At 48.1% G+C, this 20,572-nt stretch overlaps 2 protein-coding genes across 3 annotated transcripts in view; one reads left to right on the top strand and one right to left on the bottom strand.

The window, feature by feature from the left end:
* The window catches only part of Atg4b (autophagy related 4B cysteine peptidase), a 33,591-nt gene extending 26,131 nt beyond the window's left edge, over nt 1–7,460 (top strand). Inside the window, exons 8-13 of the mRNA XM_028890634.2 lie at nt 1,180–1,373; nt 2,722–2,800; nt 3,071–3,216; nt 4,289–4,345; nt 4,899–4,992; nt 5,746–7,460. Of these exons, the coding sequence (XP_028746467.1) occupies nt 1,180–1,373; nt 2,722–2,800; nt 3,071–3,216; nt 4,289–4,345; nt 4,899–4,992; nt 5,746–5,819 (644 nt within the window). The 3' untranslated portion in view covers nt 5,820–7,460. The remainder of the gene's footprint in view (nt 1–1,179; nt 1,374–2,721; nt 2,801–3,070; nt 3,217–4,288; nt 4,346–4,898; nt 4,993–5,745) is intronic.
* Nucleotides 7,461–9,161: 1,701 nt separating this feature from the next.
* On the bottom strand, nt 9,162–19,363 carry Dtymk (deoxythymidylate kinase). 2 transcript variants are annotated; one of them, XM_028890651.2, is made up of 5 exons: nt 19,140–19,363; nt 17,825–17,933; nt 15,345–15,435; nt 11,508–11,705; nt 9,162–9,584 (listed from the first exon to the last, which is right to left on the bottom strand). In XM_028890651.2, the coding sequence occupies exons 1-5, from the start codon at nt 19,267–19,269 to the stop codon at nt 9,474–9,476; spliced, it is 639 nt and encodes a 212-aa protein (XP_028746484.1). In that variant the 5' UTR covers nt 19,270–19,363; the 3' UTR covers nt 9,162–9,473. The 2 variants fall into 2 exon arrangements, with proteins under 2 accessions (XP_028746484.1, XP_037066045.1); XM_037210150.1 differs by lacking the exon at nt 15,345–15,435.
* Nucleotides 19,364–20,572: the final 1,209 nt, after the last annotated feature.

A 20,572-nucleotide genomic window follows, 5' to 3' on the forward strand; every position in this document is an offset into this window, starting at 1 on the left:
GTGCTGGAATTACAGCTGTGAGTCACTATACTAGCAATGTTGATGGGTTTGGACTAGGCCTTCATAATTGTACCAGGAAGTAGCAAGTCCCCAGATACAAGGAGCAAGTGTAGATTAGAAAAAATGTGTCAGCATTGAGGAAAGGAACTTACACACTACTGCAGGAGCAGCAGACAGGGGAGGGGAGGGGAGAGAGGAGAGGGGAAGGGAGGGAGAACCGAGACAGGTGAACTAAGGCTGCCAAGTGGCAGTTAACTGAACAGAAATGGCTTCAAGTCAGATGTTTGCAGTGAGAAGTTCCAAAGGAGTGGGAGAAGGAACCTCTCACTTAGTCAGAGGTGCTTTTTTTTTTTTTTTTTTTTTTTTTTTTTTTAGGATTCATTATTTTTCTCACTCTCTCTTTGTGGGGGTGGGGTGCCCACAGAGAGCCAGGAAAAGGAGTTGTGGGCCACCCAATGTGGGTGCTGGTAACCAAACTTAAGTCTTTGAAAGAGCTCCAAACACTGGCTGTTTCCTAGAAAGTTCAATCTTGAAGAACGGTGAATCACTGCCACTTTTCGTCTCTTTAAAGTTTATGTGCATTTTTGTGTGTGTGACTTTATGACACCATGTGTGAGCAGGGAATCTCTTGGAACTGGTGTTTTTGTGAGCCTCTTTGTGGATGCTGGGAAATCAATCCTGGGTCCTCTGCAGAAGCAGTAAATGCTCTTAACCACCCATCGCGTCATCTCTCAGACACCCCTCTGTGTTTTGATCTCTGATAGCATTAATGTTTTAAAGAATCTTGTTCAGTTAGTGGCCCACAAATTGGATTTGTCTGTTTCCTCAGGGTTGTGGTTGAGATAATATTTTAACAAAGGCAAACCTTTGGACAACCACCACCACCAGGTAGCACTCAGTGACCTCTCAGACCCATAATGTCAGTGTATTGTGATGCCACACACACCTGGAAGAGGGTGATGTCTTTGTCTCAATGATGCCATTCCTTGAAATTAATGAAGATGATTTTTTTTTAGAACTACTTTGTAAAACATAAAAACAGGTTATAATTCAAAAGTCTGGAAAATATTTTCTCTGTAGCCCCTAACTAAGTACTTGGCTTTCAAAACACTCTTTCTCCTTGAGGAGAACTTCTGTCTACCTCTGCTTAGCTCATGAAAAACACATCTTCCCTTCCAGGAAGGTTGTGCAGGGCCAGCCTTCCCTGTGCAGGGGCTGCTGCACTTCCTACAGATTCAGAGCGGCACTGTAATGGGTTCCCTGCTGGAGCTGAAGTCACCAACAGGCCATCAGCCTGGAGACCCCTAGTGCTTCTCATCCCTCTCCGCCTGGGACTTACAGACATCAATGAGGCCTATGTGGAGACACTAAAGGTGAGTCTTCAGAGCAGCTCTTAACCTGGGCCCTGTGCTCCCAATTTTTCATCTATTGCAAAGTGTGGTAACTAGCTGTACCTCTAGGAAAGGGGAGGGGCTTAATCTTATAAGTGATGGTAAGAATTGAAATGTCTAAGAGGTGGGTTTTTTTGTTTGTTTGTTTTTGTTTTTTTGATACAGGGGTTCTCTGTGTAGCTTTTGGAGCCTATCCTGGAACTCACTTTGTAGACCAGGCTGGCCTAGAATTCACAGAGATTCACCTGCCTCTGCCCCCTGAATGCTGGGATTAAAGGCGTGCAGTCTCGAGTTTTATAAAGGATCTTCAAGGCCAGTCAGCCTGTTGCTGAGGCTGGCATCAGGGTCTTCTGTCTCTACCAGGTCTCTGCTGTGCCCTTCCTGGGTATCCCTTGAACCTTTACTTCTGACTGGATCAACGGTTCTCAACTCATGGGTCATAACCCCTTTCTCACAGGGGTCCTATATCAAATATCCTGCATATCAGATGTTTACATTATGATTCGTAACAGTAGCAAAATTACAGTTATGAAGTAGCAATGAAATAATGTTATGGTTGGGGGTCACAGCGTTAGGAAGGTTGAGAACCACTGGTCTGGAGGCTGGGTAGGCCCATGAGGATGGGGACTGCAGACAGATTTACTGAGAATCCATCCACCTACTTCTTTGATGTTCCCCACCCCTGTCAGAAAAACAAGAGGCAAAACCTCTTGAACTAGTTACCTCAGATTTTAAGGGAAGGAGTCACTTGAGAGCCTTACTGTATGGAATGGCAGGCAATACTTTTTGTTAAAATGTTTCACTTTTAACCACCTCTCAGTGTAAAACCCAAGTATAAAATCTCTCCCTTATCGTGGTCTTACTTGACTGTCCTGGCCACTCCCTCTGTCGCTTGGGCTTCCCCTCACTGATTTCCCATGTTTCTCTGACCTGCCTCTTGTGGTCATCTCTTGTCCCGTTGGGTCAGACTGATGTCTGGCCAGGCTACCTCTCCAGTGTGCTTGCTCACATTTCCCACAGAACACCTGCATGTTAATCTACACCATGTTCCCCAATCCCATCACCTATCGAGGGTTTACCCAGGTAGAACTAGGAGCCTGTGGTGTGCTTGTGTACCGCCTGTACCAGAAGCTCTTTGGGTATGTCTTCCTGTTGTTCTTGTGTCATTCAGGTGGGCTTCTGGAGGCCATGGCCTACCTGTGGTTATGGACGGTGAAACACATTCTCCTGACTGTGTACTGTGCTAGTGTGTGGGACTGTGTAGGAGCGTGCTCTTGCATGCTGTTGTAAGGCCAGTGTGCTCAGTGGCCTTCCCTCTTCTCTCCTGCAGCACTGTTTCATGATGCCCCAGTCCCTGGGTGTTATCGGAGGGAAGCCCAACAGTGCCCACTACTTTATTGGCTACGTTGGTGAGTCTGATTTGCATGCTGTGGGTTCATAGGGGATGAGCTGTCTCCCTGAAGGAGTGGGTTTTTTTCTGTAGAGTTGTGTTGTTAATTCACTTGCCTCTCCCTCACTCACTGTGGTGGCATGCACCCCTCTCCCCCTGACGTTTTGATTTCTACCTACCTTCTGTCTGCTGACTCTGATATGGTGGGTCTGGATGTTGCTCTGGCCGGCTCCCTCCCTCTTGCCCAGCTCTAGCCAGCTGCATCTGACTTCTTCATCATCTTGCCCAGGAGAGGAACTCATTTATCTGGACCCCCATACTACACAGCCTGCAGTGGAACTGACTGACAGCTGCTTTATCCCGGATGAGAGCTTCCACTGCCAGCACCCGCCCTGCAGGATGGGCATTGGAGAGCTCGACCCGTCCATTGCCGTGGTATGTTCCAGCCATGCGAACTCCTAGGCAGTTAAGGAGACAGTCTGTACCAGTCCTGCAGTGGAATATCAAGGAAAATGTCTACATCTTAATAGTTTTTCCAGCATTTTGGAGTGTTAGCCTTATATAATTAAGGATTCTCTTACCCTCCCCAGAGACTGTCTGCCTCCTGAGTGGCATTCACAACCATAATGTGTGTGAGTGTTGCTTGTGATTGAGTGTGTGTACCAAGTGTGAGGGTGTGTGTTTTTCCCACTCTTTAAAATACAAATGACAGCTTGTTAGAGTCACCTGTCTGTGCCTCTTTTCCTCTTAGTTTTTTTTCATCATCAAATTGTTGTTTGTTTATTTAAAGTATCTTGGAGACAGTTCCCTTGAACGAGCTTCTCCATCTCCCTTTTTGACGATATAGTAGGGATTTCTGATCATTTATATAAACCTGCCCACTCAAAATGTGTTTGGGAGAAAGAGGATGCAAAACCAAAAATGTCAAAACAATGCCATACCCAGGGAAGTCATTGCCTAGTTAGGCTGCACATCATATTGTTTGTTGCCAAAGAGTGTGACATGTCTAGTACCAATACGTAACAGTCACACAGACACAGCACCCAGGATACACTCTGTCATGTGTGCCCCTCCCAAGTTCTGTGGAGAGTAGACTGAGGCCCCCCTGGTAAATTCCTCAGCTAACTTGAGTGTGTGCACATTACAGTGAGTGCATCTTGGCAGCTCAGGGATCGGAACTTGATGTTCTACCACCACCTAGACAGCCAGCCTTATGGAAGATGCTAGACACATGGGGCTAGCAGTGCAGGGAGCACCAAGGTTGAGCCTCACTCCTAGCTTTTGAGAGCTGAGATCCAAGGGAACACACGGTGGAATTACTCTCCCTTGCCACCATGGGATAGGTCTTCCCTCACTGAGCAGACTGTCTGTATGTGTGAACCAAAGCACGGGCAAAGCAGGCAGCCTGGCATGTATTGGCAGGTACATGCCATGGTCTCTGAAGACTGGAGATCACACTTCATGCTCATATAGATGTTGTCACTACTCACAATCATTTTCATTTTAGGGATTTTTCTGTAAGACTGAGGAAGACTTTAACGACTGGTGTCAGCAAGTCAAAAAGGTCTGTAGCTGCCCCTGTCCAGAGCCAAGATGAAACTTCTGGGGACCCAGGCAATGAGGTGGCTGGGGTAAAGGGAACCTCTTTGCATGGCCTAGCTAGGAACCCAGTTTACTGGTTGCATGGGGAGTTTTGTTCCTGCCTCACACATGTGGGCAGGCTGAACGGGGCAGGGTGCCTCATATTGCTGTTTCTCTTGGCTATGTCTAGGCCATAATTGGCCGTCTTTTTTTACCTACCTAAGTTCTGCACATTAACTTCATGGTAGTGTTCTGCCTGCCTCGTGGTTATGGGATGGCAATAAATTGTGTGCCAAAGGCTGCCCCTGTGCCAGTTGCTTCCTGCTGTCTTCCCTGTGCCTTCTGTGATGATGGATGCCTGATGGGGTGACAGACCATTCCCAGTGGACAGGCCTGTGCTATGCTGACCACTGGTCTGGGCTGTAACCTTTAGTATGGATACCACTTCCATTTTCTTATCTGTGAAGTTAGACCTCTGCAGGCTGGAGGCTGTGGTGACTGTCGAGGTGCATCTAACAGCTGTGTCTCACTGACAGCTATCCCTGCTTGGCGGTGCCCTGCCCATGTTTGAGCTGGTGGAACAGCAGCCTTCCCATCTGGCCTGCCAGGATGTCCTGAACCTGTCCCTAGGTGAGTGCTGAGGCTGTGGGGCCAAGTCTGGGTGGGCTAGTCCCCGATCCCTAGCTCTTAGTTCATGTGGTCTGTGCCTGCCACAAGCCCTCAGGTCTTGGTCATTTTCCTTTTAACCATTAAAGTTTGTATGAGTCCCAGGTGCAAATAGTTGATAGGGCACTGAAGAGCACTCCATGCCTCAAACCCTGAGCTTGGCAGCAGCACAGTATGTCCATGTTCTGCGAGACATGTTCCCATAGGTTCCTTGGGCACTGTAGTGACAGGGCACAACAGGTTTTGTGATGAAGAAGTCCAGTCTAAGAGCCCCTGGGGACGAGCAGTCGTGGCTCCTTGACCTATGGCTAGTGTGCCTGTGGGGGGCATAGCCCAGGTCCTATGGACCAGCACAGCAGAGTTCAAGGACTGGTCTTGGGAGACAGTGGATGGAAGCCTGGCCAGACCCGCTCATTCCTCAGCTGGTGCAAGGACTGGGTGCCCTCATCCTCCTGGGCTGCTGCCAGACCCTATCACTTGTCTGCCGGCAGGAGTCAGGTTCTGTTCTCTTTGGCGGAGTTCCCATCCCTCTTTAGGGCCTTGTCACTTGCTCTTGGGTCTGGACCCCTTTATACCTGTTAACTCTCCAGTCAGCAAGGGGCTTACAGGGCCTAGCAGGCCTCTTCTAGTTTGTCCTCCTCTCCTAACGTCTTCCCAACCACCCCACACCTGCACCAGCTCCTGAGAGATGCCTAAGGCTTTTCTTGTTCCTTCCAGATTCTTCAGATGTAGAGAGGCTGGAGAGGTTCTTTGACTCTGAAGATGAAGACTTTGAAATCTTATCCCTCTGAAGATCCTGGGGTTTGGGGATGGCCTCCATGGCCCTCGTTGGGGTGCTTTGAGAACCCAGACCTGCCTTGGGCACTCAGTGTCACCGCATTCCATCCACCCAGCCCACCCCTGCCGAGTGCTGTGCGCCTGTGCCACCTCTGTCCAGAGGGCCTGCTCTGCTCATGGACCAAGGACTGCGGGGCCTGGCGGCCTTACTGCTTGGAGTCCGACTGCCTAACCCCAAACACGCGAAGGGCCTGTCCACATGAGAAGTCGCCCGTCGGAAGGCCTAGTCAGGAAGAGCAGCGGGTCAGGAGCTTCCAGAGTTCTCCACTTGACACTGCCAGCCCTGGTCAGCACATCAGCTTTGGTTCTGCTCTCTCCTGGGCTCCTGGGTCTGTGGTTTATTTGGAATTAAAGCCCTGTTTGAAGTTGTTTAACAAAGACATGAGTTTCTAGGGCACTTCCCAGGTCAGTCTTAGAAGACCTGCAGGTTGACGTGTACATTCTCAGCTACGTCATGGCCTCATACTGCTGGGCAGGGTGAGCTTTTGGGCTGTCTCCTCTGCCCAGTGTGATTTATCAAGGGCTACCTCAGTGGGAGAGCATATGGAAAGATTACAGCAAAATTGCTACTTGCTTTGGAGAAAGTATTCTGGTGGGGCATTTGGAAAACCCAAAGATAACAGTGTACATGGGCCCAGTGTGGACACCTGCGCCATGGGGCAGCTGACAAGCTCCTAGGGCGTCTGGAGCCGTGGTCCGGAGGCTCCCCATCAGGACCCCACTAGGGAAGAGATTTGTCTCTTATGAGGGGTTGACGCATTTCAAGACACACCGCCCGCTGCTGTTAGCTTGCCACCCAGCTTCCCTCTGGGAGGAAAGGGAGGGGAGCAGAGCTGCTCTTGGCTTGTGACACTGTGCCCGCTGGTGATAGGGGACACATCACTACTTGAGCCTTCTTCCATGTTCTTGCCCTTCTCAGAAACCCTCCTGGGTCACAGAGAATTGTAGATGGTTTGGGGCCAAAATGGTTAAGAAGCCATGGCTTTTAGTGCACAGTGGACATTTAAACAGAGCAGGTAGCTCCAGGCACTAATAGGCGAAGTGTCCAGCCCCTCCTTGGCACTCATTTTCATACCTGCCACCTTCTAACTCCGGCTTTCTGGGCCTTTAAGCTTTGATGCTCTAGGTCTGCTGTCTTAGAGAGCAGCCTCTCCTCCCCCTAGACTATATGAACAGGGTATGGCAGCCTGGGATGGCCCTTTTGGAGCTTTTGCTAAAAGCCCTTCCATAGGACCCTGTAAATGGGTGAGGCTGAAGCTGCTCCTTGATGGCATATGCCAGATATGGCAGCTTTAAGTAGCCCACAGAGTAACAAAGGACACCCCTACCTACCAAGTGTTGATGACATAATTTATTTCCTCTTACTCTTTCTCCTATATTGTGTCCCTTAGCCCCATTCCTCTGGGGCTCCACTTCCTGAATCCAGTAGCCATCATGCTGCTGTGGCCCAAGGTCTTGCTGCAACTCCTGCTGATGGTACTAAAGGTGGATGTGTGGAACACTACAACCTGAGAAAAGCTTCCTGAGGTTGTTCATTCTTAGTAGTGTAGTTTGCAATTCTTAATGGTAAATAATAAGTTTCAGTAGAAAACAAAGTTTGTGTGTGTGTTGATTTTTCCTCCAGTTATGGTTGGCTGCTTTTAGTGTTGACAGGTAAAGATTTCCCTGCGTTGACCAAGTGAATCCTGCCCGCCTCAGGCCTAGCTGTTAGCCAATGTCTGTTTTCCCTTTTATTGAATAGACGCGTGGCCCTAAAAGGAAGAAGTGCAAGGAGAACATGATCTGAAAATGAGCAGGAGGCTGGAGGAATGACTTAACAGTTGGGAACTCTGACTGCTCTTCCAGAGTTCAGTTCCCAGCACCCACCCCGGGCAGTTCACAGCTGCTCCTGACCCCAGCTCCAGAGGGCCTAACACCCCTGACCTCTGCGGGCACATACACATAGAAATAGTGAAAATCTTGTTTAAGCCAGGCAGTGGTGGCGCACACCTTTATTCCTCGTACTCGGAGGGGCAGAGGCAGGCAGATCTCTGTGAGTTTGAGGTAAGCCTGGTCTACAGAGTGAGTTTTAGGACAGCTAGGGCTGTTACATAGAGAACCCTGTCTCAAACAAACAAACAAACAAAAAAGCTTACTTAAAAAATGAAAGTAGTAAAAAGCACCCACTTAGAAGGCTTGCCTCAGGTTCTCGATAGACAGGGTCAGGCTGTACCTAACCTTGGCCTGGAGGACTAGTAGGGATACAGCCAGGGTACAAGTAGGAGGCTGAGGATCATCTCATCCTGCCTGGTAAAATCTCAATGGGACAATCCTGGATGAAGCCTACCTGCTCTTGAGTCCAAATAAAGGAAAACTGCTGACCCAAATACAATGGCCCAAGGCAAGGCTTCCCTTTCAGATTTGCTGTTGGCTTTCTGTGGCTGCTATGACTACATAGCACATGACCCACTGCTGGAATTTGTTACGGTTCTAGAGTGCAGAAATGCAGATTATGCTGTCAGTAGGGCTAATTTTCCAGCATCCAAAGACTTCTATATTCCTGCAAAGGCTCTGCATCTCCTGACCTTGGGCTGCTTGTTAAAAGGCCGATGATGGTGGCTGGAGAGATGGCTCAGAGGTTAAGAGCACGGGCTGCTCTTCCAGAGGTCCAGAGTTCAGTTCCCAACAACCACATGGTGGCTCAACAGCCATCTATAATGAGATCTGGTGCCCTCTTCTGACCTGCAGGCAGGACACTACATATATAATAAATAAATCTTTTAAAAAAAAATAAAGAAGCCACTGATGACCTACCTGGCTAATCCTCTACCTTTACTTTCTTTTTGAGAATGTCTTCATTGTGTAGCCCTGGCTAGTCTGGAACTCAGAGATCCACCTGGCTCTGCCTCCTGAGTGCTGGAATTAAAAGTATGCATTACCACACCAGGGTAGTACTCAATATCAAGGTACCATCCCATGCCATCTGCCTAAACTGTCCTTTTGATCCTGAGGAAGGTGCTTCACCTAACCTGCAACATACTCTACGAATATAGGCTGTATTCTACCAGGAAATGTAAAATCATCCTGTTTGGGAGGGGATAGTGTGAGAAGCTTCAGCAGCACAAAGAAAAAACAACAAAGTTATTATCAGTGAGTCTAGAATGTTAAGCAGCATCGTGCCTCTTGATAAGCCTGGCCAAGCCTGAGAACACAGACTCAGAGCATGGGGCCCGGTAACACTGATCAAACCCACAGTGGAAATCCCATGAATAGTAGGCAGACCCATCTCTACAAATTCTTAGGGGAAGCCAGTGAGGTACATTTTCAGGTAGATTTTTATTAGTTTCTGTAAAAAATATGACTCCCAACTAACGGATGTTTTTTGTGACGTCAGTGAAACTGCCAAAAGTTACCACTAAAGTTCAGTATGGAAATAACACCTTTAGGATCAAGGAGTAGGCAAGGGAGATATTGCACAATTTGTTCATACCACCAAAATCTCAAGTTATGAGTGGAAGCTTGTAGGTTTCTTCTGCCAAGAAATAGCTCCTGCTGAACAGTGTTGAGTGTGAGCTTTCCACCAGTCTCCCAAGGGACCAGAGATTAGTATCTGCAGTGAACACTCTGGGTTACTTCCATAGCTCCTCCAGTGGTCTCTGTGCAGCGCTGCGGATGGCGTCCTCAGAGAGGACACGGATCTCTTCATGGACATCCTCAATGCTTTTGGAAGCATCAACCACCTATCCTCACATGGAGACAGCAGAAAGGATCATTACACCACCTTTACTCTATTCCCAGTGCATGTGGTGACCTCAGGGACCCTTCACCCACAGCTTTCTTTGAACCTGGTGTTCTTAGCACACAGCAGCCTGCATACCCACCACATCCCAGGCACAGGGGATGCAGGATGCATTAGCTGCCTGCCCATCTTGCTCCTAAGCAGGCTAAGCAACTATCCTCCAATTGACTAGTAAAAACAGGCTCCATGCCAGGCACAGTGACCCACCCTTTATAGTTCCAGCACTTGGGAGGCAGAGGCAGATGGATCTCTGAATTCAAGGCCAGCCTGGACTACATAGTTCCAGGATGGCCAGGGCTACGTAGAGAAACCCTGTCTCAAAAACAACCAAAAAACCAGCTCCACCTTTCTTGAGGGCGCTCCCAGGTTGTTTGGAAGATACACAGCAGGCCCCCATCAACCTGGTTTGCTTCCCATCCTCTTGGGAGATGAAAACGCTTTCCTAACACAGCTGCCCTGTTCCTTGCAGGACAGGCAGATTAGGTGCAAACCAGGACAGTCAATAAATGTCAGCATCTCCAAGTCCCACCATCTGGAGGGGGTCTGGACAGGACCCTTGCTTCTGTAAGTCTGGCTCAAGACCTTTGGCAGCAAATGTTTGAAAAGCTTCCAGGAGTGTAGAAGGGTTATGGAAGGGATCCAACTACTGCACAAGGTATGACTACGTGCAGGAAAGCTCCACAGGGGGTCACCTCCTAGAAGGTAGCACAGCAGCCACACTGCAGCCACACGACCGAGGCCCAGACTATTCAAGGTGGCTCTCTGGGCCGACAAGGAAAAGGGCATTACCATCTGTTCCAATGTAACAAGACAACGCAGAAACTTTGGTCAAACCTCACAATCCCGAGGACATGTAACAAACAAAGGGCAAGTAATGCAAGGGAAACGGCACCTTAGTAAAAACTGGCCTGTCATGTCTGGCACTACTGAAGTGCCAAGCTTGAAGTCTGGGAACCTCAGGTAACAGTCAAACTGGCCTGTGCGGGCAATGCCAGGCCCACCAGGACTATTCTAGAGTAGATGATGTGCGGAGGCAACTAGTCTGCAGGAAAGAAGGTGCAGTGAGGATCAGAGTTGGCTTCCGTGTAAGGACCATGTTGGAAGTTCAAGCTATTTCCTGAGACCAGTGTTGACACTGAGTGGAGGAAAAAGGACCAGAGGGAAGCCTAGTCTGGACAATTCCTGTGCCCCGGGAGATGGCCATGCATAGGCTTACAAGGCTCCAAAGAAATGGGCAGGATGTGTAGCTGTAGAGAAGGTACCTATAGTATGAGCCAACAGGAAAAAGTCACAGCATAAGCTAAAAGGAAAAGTAAGATACATCTCACCATGCAACTGGCCAACTCCACCTTGTGACAGTACTACCTAAGAATAACCCAATTATAGACAGTACACTGCAGAGCCATTCCTAAGAGAAAGACCAGAGAATAAAGTGTGGTGTAGCTTGCAAGACCACGTACTGAATGGCCAGGTTACACGGCTAAAGGCTTGTACAGGGTAAGATGCAGATATTTGCTGGGGCTCATCTTTGAGTCTAGTGGATACAGCCTATCTCATTCTTCATGAGGACTGTTTGTCTCAAACTCATCTGGTCCACCAGACAAAGCAGGAGTCTTAGGGTTTTGTAAAACTGGTATGATTAGAATCTGCTGGCACGGGGCTGGACGGATGCTCAGTGGTAGGTGAGCCCCTTGGTTCTGTAGCCAGCAGAACTACTATCACCAAAAAGGCCGCTGGCAGAGAACCAGAATAGTCCCTGAGGTTTCACAGGTGGGCAACCAAAACACCACACCAGCTGTGCTGACGTCGGCAGAGGGGGGGCTGCCGCACGGCTCCTCGGTGGCTGTCCGTAGCCAGGACTCACCTTCCAGTTCAGGTTTTTATCCTTCATGAGCTGCTGGAAACACAGCAGAACCTGCTCCTGGAAAGTCCCAGTCTCATAGCGCTCGAGACCAAACTCGCCCCGCGTGGCAGCATCCAGCAATTGTAACTGAAGGAACAGGATGAGGTCAGGTTTGGGAAGGCCCACGTCGGGTTGTTTGCACCAATCCAGGGAAAAATTCTGCCAACAGTTAGAGAAAGAGAACTGAGTGGGGGGTAATCTTTTGCTTCAAAGTGGGGCTGGGGGACCTGCTGGAAGTAAGAGTTAGCAGGATGGTATCACAGCTCTGTGCCCTGCAGTCTACTATGAACCTCATTACATCCCAGACCCTGTTTCAGATCCTGGTGATACAGTCAACCCAGAAAGGCTGAGGTGGAAAGTAGCTCATTCCAGACAGGAACAGCAGCGCTCTGTGCCGTAAGCTTTCATCCGTATTCCTCCCGAGAAACACCGGAGGAAACGAGCAATCCTGGTAGCCCACTGTATGCTTGCCCGCCTACTGGATCTCATGTACACATCCCCACTTACTCATCAACTTGCTAAAAATGTCATTTCTGGAAGAAAAGTAGGGCTACAGAGGCCATCCTATCCCCCAGAAACACTATAAGCTCAAGAAGTAACCCAAAGACTCTCCCAACAGGGCCATAGTGTGCCAATCATCTGCCCTGGCTTCCTTAGACAAACAAAATACTTCATTGGAGAAGGACTCAACATATGTAAAAGAAACAACAGAATTTAAAAGGTTACGGTCACTTGGCAATCTGTCATCCCCAAGGGCTATTACATGAAGACATTATCAGACCCCATCTGCTTCCTGAGAGGACCCAGCACTCTTAATAGAGAACCCAGAACTTCTGTTCTGTTTTACTTGTACAGAAGTACAAGGTAAAAACACGAAACCAGGCCTGGTGACAGCACTTGCAAAGGGGCAGCAAGAAGACGGTTCAAGTTCCTCCTCGGCTACAGAGTTCCAAATCAAGCTGAGCTACAGAAGACCTTGTCTCAAAATCAAAACAAAACAAATGCAATTCCAGTACTTCGGAGCTAGAAGCAGGAGTTCGGTGTTGTTACTGGCTATATAGTGGGCTCAAGGTCAGCCAAAAACTGTCTCAAAGAACCAAATTAAAACAGGTTTGAGGGGGATGCTGAGCTGTGGTGGTGCACGCCTTTAGTCCCAGCACACAGGAGGCAGAAGCAGGGAGGTCTGAGTTCAAGGTCAACCTGGTCTACAGAGTGAGTTCCAGGACAGTCAGGGCTACACTGAGAAACTGTCTCAAAAAAAACCAGCATCAACAAAAAATAACAAAGATTTGGGGGAGCTGGGCAAGCACATGCTTTACCAGAGTTACACTCTCCTACATGGAGAGATGGTTGAGCTGCTAAGAGCACTTACTGCTCTTCTAAAGGACCCACGTTCCCAGCACCCACATGGTGGCTAACAATTCCCCTTAACTCCAATCTCAGGGGATCTGACACCCTCTTCTGGCTTCTGTGGATGCAAGTGTATACATGCAGGCAAAATGCTCATACACATAAAGGAAAATGAATACATCTTTTAAACAAAACAAAACTCGAGAGTTACACCCTCAGCACTCAGAATATTTTAAACGAAATGCCAGAAAGAAATGTGGGAACATACACATCAAAAGACATAAGGGACTGGAGATATAGCTTAGTGGTAGAGCAATGGCTACCATGTGTGAGGAGGCCCTGGGTCCAAATTCCCAGCCGGAAAAAACTCCCAAAACCCACTTCGGCCAGTGAGATGGTTCAGCTTGTAAATGCCTGCCCTTCCCACACAGCCTGATACCTGAGTTAAATCCCCAAAACTCAGTGTAACAAGAGAACCAGTTCTCCAAAGTGGGCCTCTGACCTCTACATGTTTGCCACGGCACACATGCCCTGGCCTCCATCCTTACAAACAACAACAACAAATAAAAATAAGAAAGAGATGTAAGAGGCACATGAAGCATCGACCTTGGTCAGATTCTGGTTTAATAAAAATACAAGGCAATTAGCCGGGCAGTGGTGGCACACGCCTTTAATCCCAGCACTCGGGAGGCAGAGCCAGGCGGATCTCTGTGAGTTTGAGGCCAGCCTGGGCTACCAAGTGAGCTCCAGGAAAGGCGCAAAGCTACGCAGAGAAACCCTGTCTCGAAAAAAACCAAAAAAAAAAAAAAAAAAATACAAGGCAATCAGCCAGCTCTTGAGAGCTGGGAACCATGAACACTGCATGTCTAGTGGCCGAGATCTGTGTTTAGGCGAGACTATACTTACAATGTAACTGTCTTGGGCTAGGAGTGGTGCCTCTCTCCTGGGAATCTCAGCACTCAGAAGGCTGAGACCTGAGGATTACAAGTCTGAGGCCATCACAATCTACCTAGTGAGTTCCTCTCAGTCTGGGCTACAAGAGACCCTGTCTCAAAAATAACAATCCCAGGTGTTGGAGAGATGGTTCAGGAGTTAAGGCATTGGCTGCTCTTCCAGAGGACCTGGATTCAATTTCCAGCATTCACATGGCAGCTCACAATGGTTTGTAATGCCAGTTCCAGGGGATCCAACACCATCTTCTGGTCTCCATGAGCATCAGACATATATGCAGATAAAATACCCATATAGATAAAATTTAAAAACCCAGAGATAAGGAGGCAGAGACAGGTAGACAGGTGGATCTCTGTGAGTCTGAGGTCAGCCAGGTGTACATAGTGAATTCCAGACCTTCCCTGGCTACACAGTGAGACCCTGTCTCAAACAATCCTCCCCCTCACACCCCCAACACACACACACACACACACACACACACACACACACACACACACACACTCACACACACGGTTACATCTTAGATGTATACCAAAACATTTATTAAGAACTGACTGGCGGGGCTGGAGAGATGGCTCAGAGGTTAAGAGCACTGCTTGTTCTTTGAAAAATCCTGAGTTCAATCCCCAGCAACCACATGGTGGCTCACAATCATCTGTAATGAGATCTGGTGCCCTCTCCTGGCCTGCAGGGATATGTGCAGGCAGAACACTGTATACATAATAAATAAATATTTTTTAAAAAAGAACATAAAAAAATTTAGAATTAGGGATTCACACTGAAATCCAAATTTTTGGTTCTATAAGAAAAAAAAATCTAGAAACCCAGCACACTTGGGATTTGAAAAAATAAAATTAGGAAAAAAAAAAAAAAAGAACTGGCAAAGCCATCTGATACAGAGCAGAGGATTTGAGTGTCCCTGAAGCTGATGATACTATGGGAGGTTTTCTGTTGCCAAATATCTGAGGTTTAAAAACTAAAAAGCACTGTCAGATGTGGTGGGGCAGGCCTTTAATCTAGCACTTGAGGCAGAGGCAGATGGCTGGCTGATTCATGCTGAGTCTGGTCGACTCAGTGAGTTCCAGGCCAGCAAAGGCTACATAGTGAGACCTTGTCTGAAACAAACATAAATGGCAGAATAAATAAAGAAAAAAGGGCAGTGCAGCTACTACCATTACACACAGGAAGCCGTGGAGAGAGACTAGAGGGACCAGAGGAGGAGGCTCCAGTGTCCCAGCCACTCTCCATCTGGTCACAAAGCGAGACAGTGCATGAGAGTCTAACACGACACTCTGTGAAAAACAACCTGCCCAGTGCATTTCTTCATTGATAAAAAACCGTCTCGGGCTGGAGAGAGGGCTAAAGGCATGCCAGAGTCATCACATTCCTCAGAGTAACTTGAACACGTACTCACTGTGGTCGGTGACCCTGAAAACGAAGACAAGCAGATCAGGGCCCACACCTGGCAACCCGAAACAGACGCCACACACTACTCACCTCCTTGGCACTAGTGAAGGCAACCCCAGAAAAGGCATATCTATCCAAAACAAGAGTCACGCCCTGGTTCAACTTCGCCTTAATTAGTGGCCTGAAAAACAGAATGCTCTTGAGTGCTGGAACAGGTTTCCCAAACTACCCCAACTTGGAAATCCCGTACAACTAAATTACAGCAGGGCGATTTATAAACCTATTTACAAAGCTGTGCATCTTCTCTCTAGGTGATGCCAGTGGACACTTCCACCCTGCCCTGCTGAGGAAAAGGAGAACCAGCAAAGAGCAAAGGATGGCGGAGGGCACGGGGAGCCAGAAGGTGAGGCTACTTGTGCCCAAGTCTGAACTGCCAAGTATAAGAGCAGACAAAATATCAAGGATGTTTTCCACCAAACACCACAGGCTCACGATCACTGCCAGTGTGCCAAACCTTAGACGTGTGAAGAGGAAGGGCTTAGCATGAGAAAAAAAAAAAAAAAAGCATCACTGAAGACACAAAGGCAAAGTCAAGATTCATCTCACTTAGCACACCTCACAGGAGGCATTTAGTTTGGGGGTAGGGGCGCAGGGCAGGGAGGGGGGAGAGAAGGCTGAAATAGATCTCACTGTGTAGCCCAGGCTGTTCTAGAATCTGTTATGCAGCCTCGGCTGGCCTCCAGCTCTTGATCTTTAGGGCATGATGGCACAAACCTGGAATCCCAACACCTGCGAGGCTAAAGCAGAGGATCCAAGCCAAACTAAACTATGTATACAGCAGGACCTTTAAGAGCTTTTGTTTAAGATTTGTTTGTTTTATGTATGAGTGCTCTATCTGCATATATGACTTTATGCCAGAGAGGGCACCAGATGTCATTATAGATTGTTGTGAGCCACCATGTGAGTGCTTAGAATTGAACTCAGGACCTCTGGAAAAGCAGCCAGTGCTCTTAACCTCTGGCTATCTCTCCAGCCCCAGAGTTTTTAATGTATGGAGCTAGAGTCAGTAATGTGAACATATAAAAAAGAAAAGAAAAAAAATAATCAGGCCGAGTAGTGGTGACACATGCCTTTAATCTCAGCATTTGGGAGGCAGAGGCAGGTGGATCTCTGTTTGAAGCCAGTCTGATCTACAAAGAGTATTCCAGGACAGCCAGGGCTACACAGAGAACCCCTGTCTTGAAAAACAAAACAAAACAAAACAAAAAGGAAAAGAAAATCTAAACCCACCAGATCTTACACCCTTCACAAATTAACATAGATAGACCCTAGACCTAAATATAAAATAGAAAACTTTAAAAAAAGAGAGAGGAGTGGCCTGGAGAGATGGCTCAGAGGTTAAAAGCACTGGCTGCTCTTCCAGAGGACCTGAGTTCAATTCCAAGCACCCATGTGGTGGCTCACAACCATTGATAATGAGATCTGGTGCCCTCTCCTGGCCTGCAGGCATACATGCAGGCAGAACACTGCATACATAATAAATAAATCTTTTTTAAAAAAATAAAAAAAGAGAGGGAAGCCAGGAGGTTGTGGTGCACACCTTCAATCCCAGCACTCGGGAGGCAGAGCCAGGCGGATCTCTGTGAGTTTGAGGCCAGCCTGGTCTACACAAAGTGAGTTCCAGGAGAGGTGCAAAGCTACACAGAGAAACCCTGTCTTGAAAAACCAAAAAAAAAAAAAAAAAAAGAAAAAAAAGAAAAGAAAAGAAAAATCAAGAGGGAGAGAGAAAGCCTGGTTGCCCTTAGGTCGGACAACACCAAAGACCAAATCCATGCAAGGCCTGATACGCTAACCTCAGTAACATTAAGCTGTGCTGTGCAAGAGACTTAAACAATACACTACAAGCCCTAGAATGGAAGAGAGACTGTATGAAAGGCATTTCTGACAGACGACTGACATGCTAAGGATGGGCCCTTACAGTGCAACCAAGAAAACAGCAGCCCTTGGAGGGCTGAGGTGGAAACGGCCTGGGCTGCACTACCTCCAAAAGAAAAAAAAAAAAAAAAGCTGGGGCCTGGGGAGAGGGCTCTGTGGATGAACTGTTTGCTGTGTAACCATGAGCACTTGAGTCCGGTCCAGAACCCCAAATTAGTGAGCTCAAGGCTCAGGAAGAAACCTTGTCTCAGCTGGGCATGAGAACAGTCTGGGCTACAAGGCAAGTTCCAGGATAATCAGGGCTGTTATACAGAGGAACTCTGTCTTGAAAAACCTCTTTAAAAAGGAACTCTTGTCTCAGGGCTGGAGAAGACGGCTCAGCAGTTAAACACTTGTTGCTCTTGCTCTTGCAGAGGATCCAGGTTTGGTTCCGGTTTTGGATCCATATGGCAGCTCACAACTGCCCCTAACTCTAGATATAGGGATCTGGCCTCCGTGGGCCGCGGGCATGCATGAGGGGCACAAGCATCCATGTAGGCATTTATACTACACAAACATGCACATACGTAAACACGCTCAAGTGTTCACACACACATCTGCATGTGACAAGTGGGGAGCAGAGAGTCAGTATTTACACTTGTTCCCAGCGGTTTGCGGAAAAGAGCAGGTGCACCGCGTGGTCCTCCAGTTCTGTTTTCTTTTCTAAGTAGGAATTCAGAAGCCTGCCGATTTCTGTGGATCTTTCTAGAAAGAGAAAATCACAAAGACTCCTTAAGTCGGGCTTTTCACCTAAATTATACTACAGTTTGCACTGACGTTTTCAACTTGTACTTATATCTAGCGCTAAACTTTATTAACCCTCTAGACAGGTTTGGACCATCTGTGAAAAAGTCAGAGGAGTTTCCCTGAGAGAACGCATTAATGTGCAGAGACCATGTAAGGTCTTGATTTCAAAAGTCCTTGTAAGACTTTTGACTGGTTGGCTTGTGTTATAATTTAAAAGTGGCCGGAAAGAGTCACACCATACAACAGAGCACATAAGGGAGATTTATTGAGGGGAGAGGAGAGAAGAGGGCAGAGAGAGGGGAGGAGAGCAAAGGAAGGGAAAGAGAAAAAGACAGGAGGTGGGCAAGGCCAGCCTTTTACAAGGAAACTTAGCAAATATGCACATGAGGTGCACTGGGTGGTTGCAGCTGAAGATATTTCCTGTCAGGGCCCTAAGGGCAGGCCAGTACAGATGCCTAAACGCTAACAGCTTGAAGAGTCAAATATCCAACAAAGCATTTTTCCAATTCCCAACCTACTTAATTTGTAGGATTAAGGTTGGTGTTCTAATGCACAGGGGTGAAGCCCAGAGGTCAACCTCATGTTCCTTTTTTTCTTTTTTTGGTTTTTCGAGACAGGGTTTCTCTTTGTGCCTTTCCTGGATAATGTTCCTTTTTTCAAGAGCAATCTACCTTGTGCTTTTTGGAGAGGGTCTTCACTGGGACCTGAAGCTCAAGTCTGGCTAGACTGTCTGGCCGCAGGAACAAGGAACCAGCCTGTCTCCACCTCTCCAGCACTGGGATTATACTCAACTATACTGGCTTTTTACATGGAAGGTTGAACTCTGTGTGCATTTTACCAACTAGATGTTGGATTTTTACCAACATATCCTCCAACCCAGGGGTGGCACTGCCCACAGTGAGTTGGGCCCTCCCCACATCAATAGTCAACCGAGAAAAATGTCTCACAGACTTACCTGCAGGCCAATCTGGTGGGGGCCATTTTCTCAACTGAGAGTCCCTCTTCCCAAATGACACTAGCTTGTGTCAAGGTGACCTAAAACTAGCCAGCACACCCACGCACAGCAGTAAACAAGTGTTCTACTCAAGTTTTTAAAAACACAAAAACAGATGCTCCCAAGAGTGAGAGAACTCTCAAGGCCCGCCCCCTCGCCCGCCTGCGCACCGGGGAAACGCAGCATCTCGGCTTGGTGGCCCGAGTCGCACAGTGCGGTCACCAGCCTGAGGCCCTGCGTGGTCTTGCCGGCACGGTCCACGCCCTCCAGCACGATGAGCGCCCCCCGCCGCGACGCCATCGCCACCGCCGGCCCGCACAGCTCCCGCCAAACTGCCAGGTTCCCGCCAATGTTGGATGCTGCAGGAGGCGGGCGCGCGCAGGTCCGCGGGCCGCACCGCCTCTTCCGGCTGGAAGCCGAATTCTGGAGCTTGCAGGGAGGTGGTGGGGGGAACCGTTCCGGAACCGGTTCCGGACGTTGCGTAGCCCGTGGCCGGGGTCCCAGCCGCCTGCTGACCTCCCACTCGCGGAACTTCCGTTTGCAGCGCCCTGCGAGGAGGGCCAGTCTTACGGAGTGGGGTTGTGCACGCTCCGGTCACGTGGAAACCCTACAACAGTAACGGAATCAAATTTTCATGCCCCTGAGCGCGCCGCTCCCGGGTTCCAAAAGTTTCTTATCACAAGGAAAGAGCCATCCGCTCTGAAACGAGTAAAGATAACGAGCATCGGACTCCCAAGAGGTGCTGAGGCATCATCAACGCGCTCACGAATGTTTGTTGTCGTTTTAGTGTTACTGGGATTGTGTCGAAAACCCGACGTTGGTGAAAGGAAATTGATTTATTGGCAGCGTTGGCCCGAACAGAAAAGTTCCCACTTTCTTTTTGCTTTGCCCCTAGTAGTGTTTTTATAGAAAAAAATTAAAGCCAGGAAGGATATATGTGCAGGAGGCAGGCAAATTTCTGTGAGTTTGAGGCCAGCTTGATCTACATAGCAAGTTCCAGGACAGGCAAGGCTGCATTTTTTAGGCCCAGTCGCAAATAAAACAAAACAATGGCATTCTAGAGGCTGAGGCAGATGGGTCCCGAGTTAAAGGCTAGCCTGGGCTACGTTTCAATAAGACTGATCAAGGAAGTAGTCAGTAGAATGCTTGCCTAGCATGAATGAAGCCCTGGATTCCACACCCAGCACGAATAAACTGAATATAATGAGTGATATATCCTATAATCCCGGGCACGTGGGAGGTAGAGGCAGGATCAGAAATTCAAGGTCTGCAAACATCTGAACTGACACCTAGTCAAAGAAGGTACTCAGGATGACAGACATGTAAGCATGCTCAACATAAACATTATTAGGAATCATAAATTTAAAAGAAGATAATTTCCCACCTCTTCTAGAGTAGCCAAAACCTACAATTCTGACCATAGAACGTGCTGGTAAGGATGTGGAGCAAAGGAAAGTCTAATGCTGATGAGAAAGCAAAAACAACGTGTGGCCGCTTTGGGAGACAGCTTGGCTGTTTCTCAGGAAACTACTCTTCTCTTACTATATGGCCAACAGTTACTCAAATGAGTTGGAAACTATGTCTACAGAGAACCCTGCACACA

Source organism: Peromyscus leucopus, chromosome 13 (assembly GCF_004664715.2).
Source record: "Peromyscus leucopus breed LL Stock chromosome 13, UCI_PerLeu_2.1, whole genome shotgun sequence".
NCBI lineage: Eukaryota > Metazoa > Chordata > Mammalia > Rodentia > Cricetidae > Peromyscus > Peromyscus leucopus.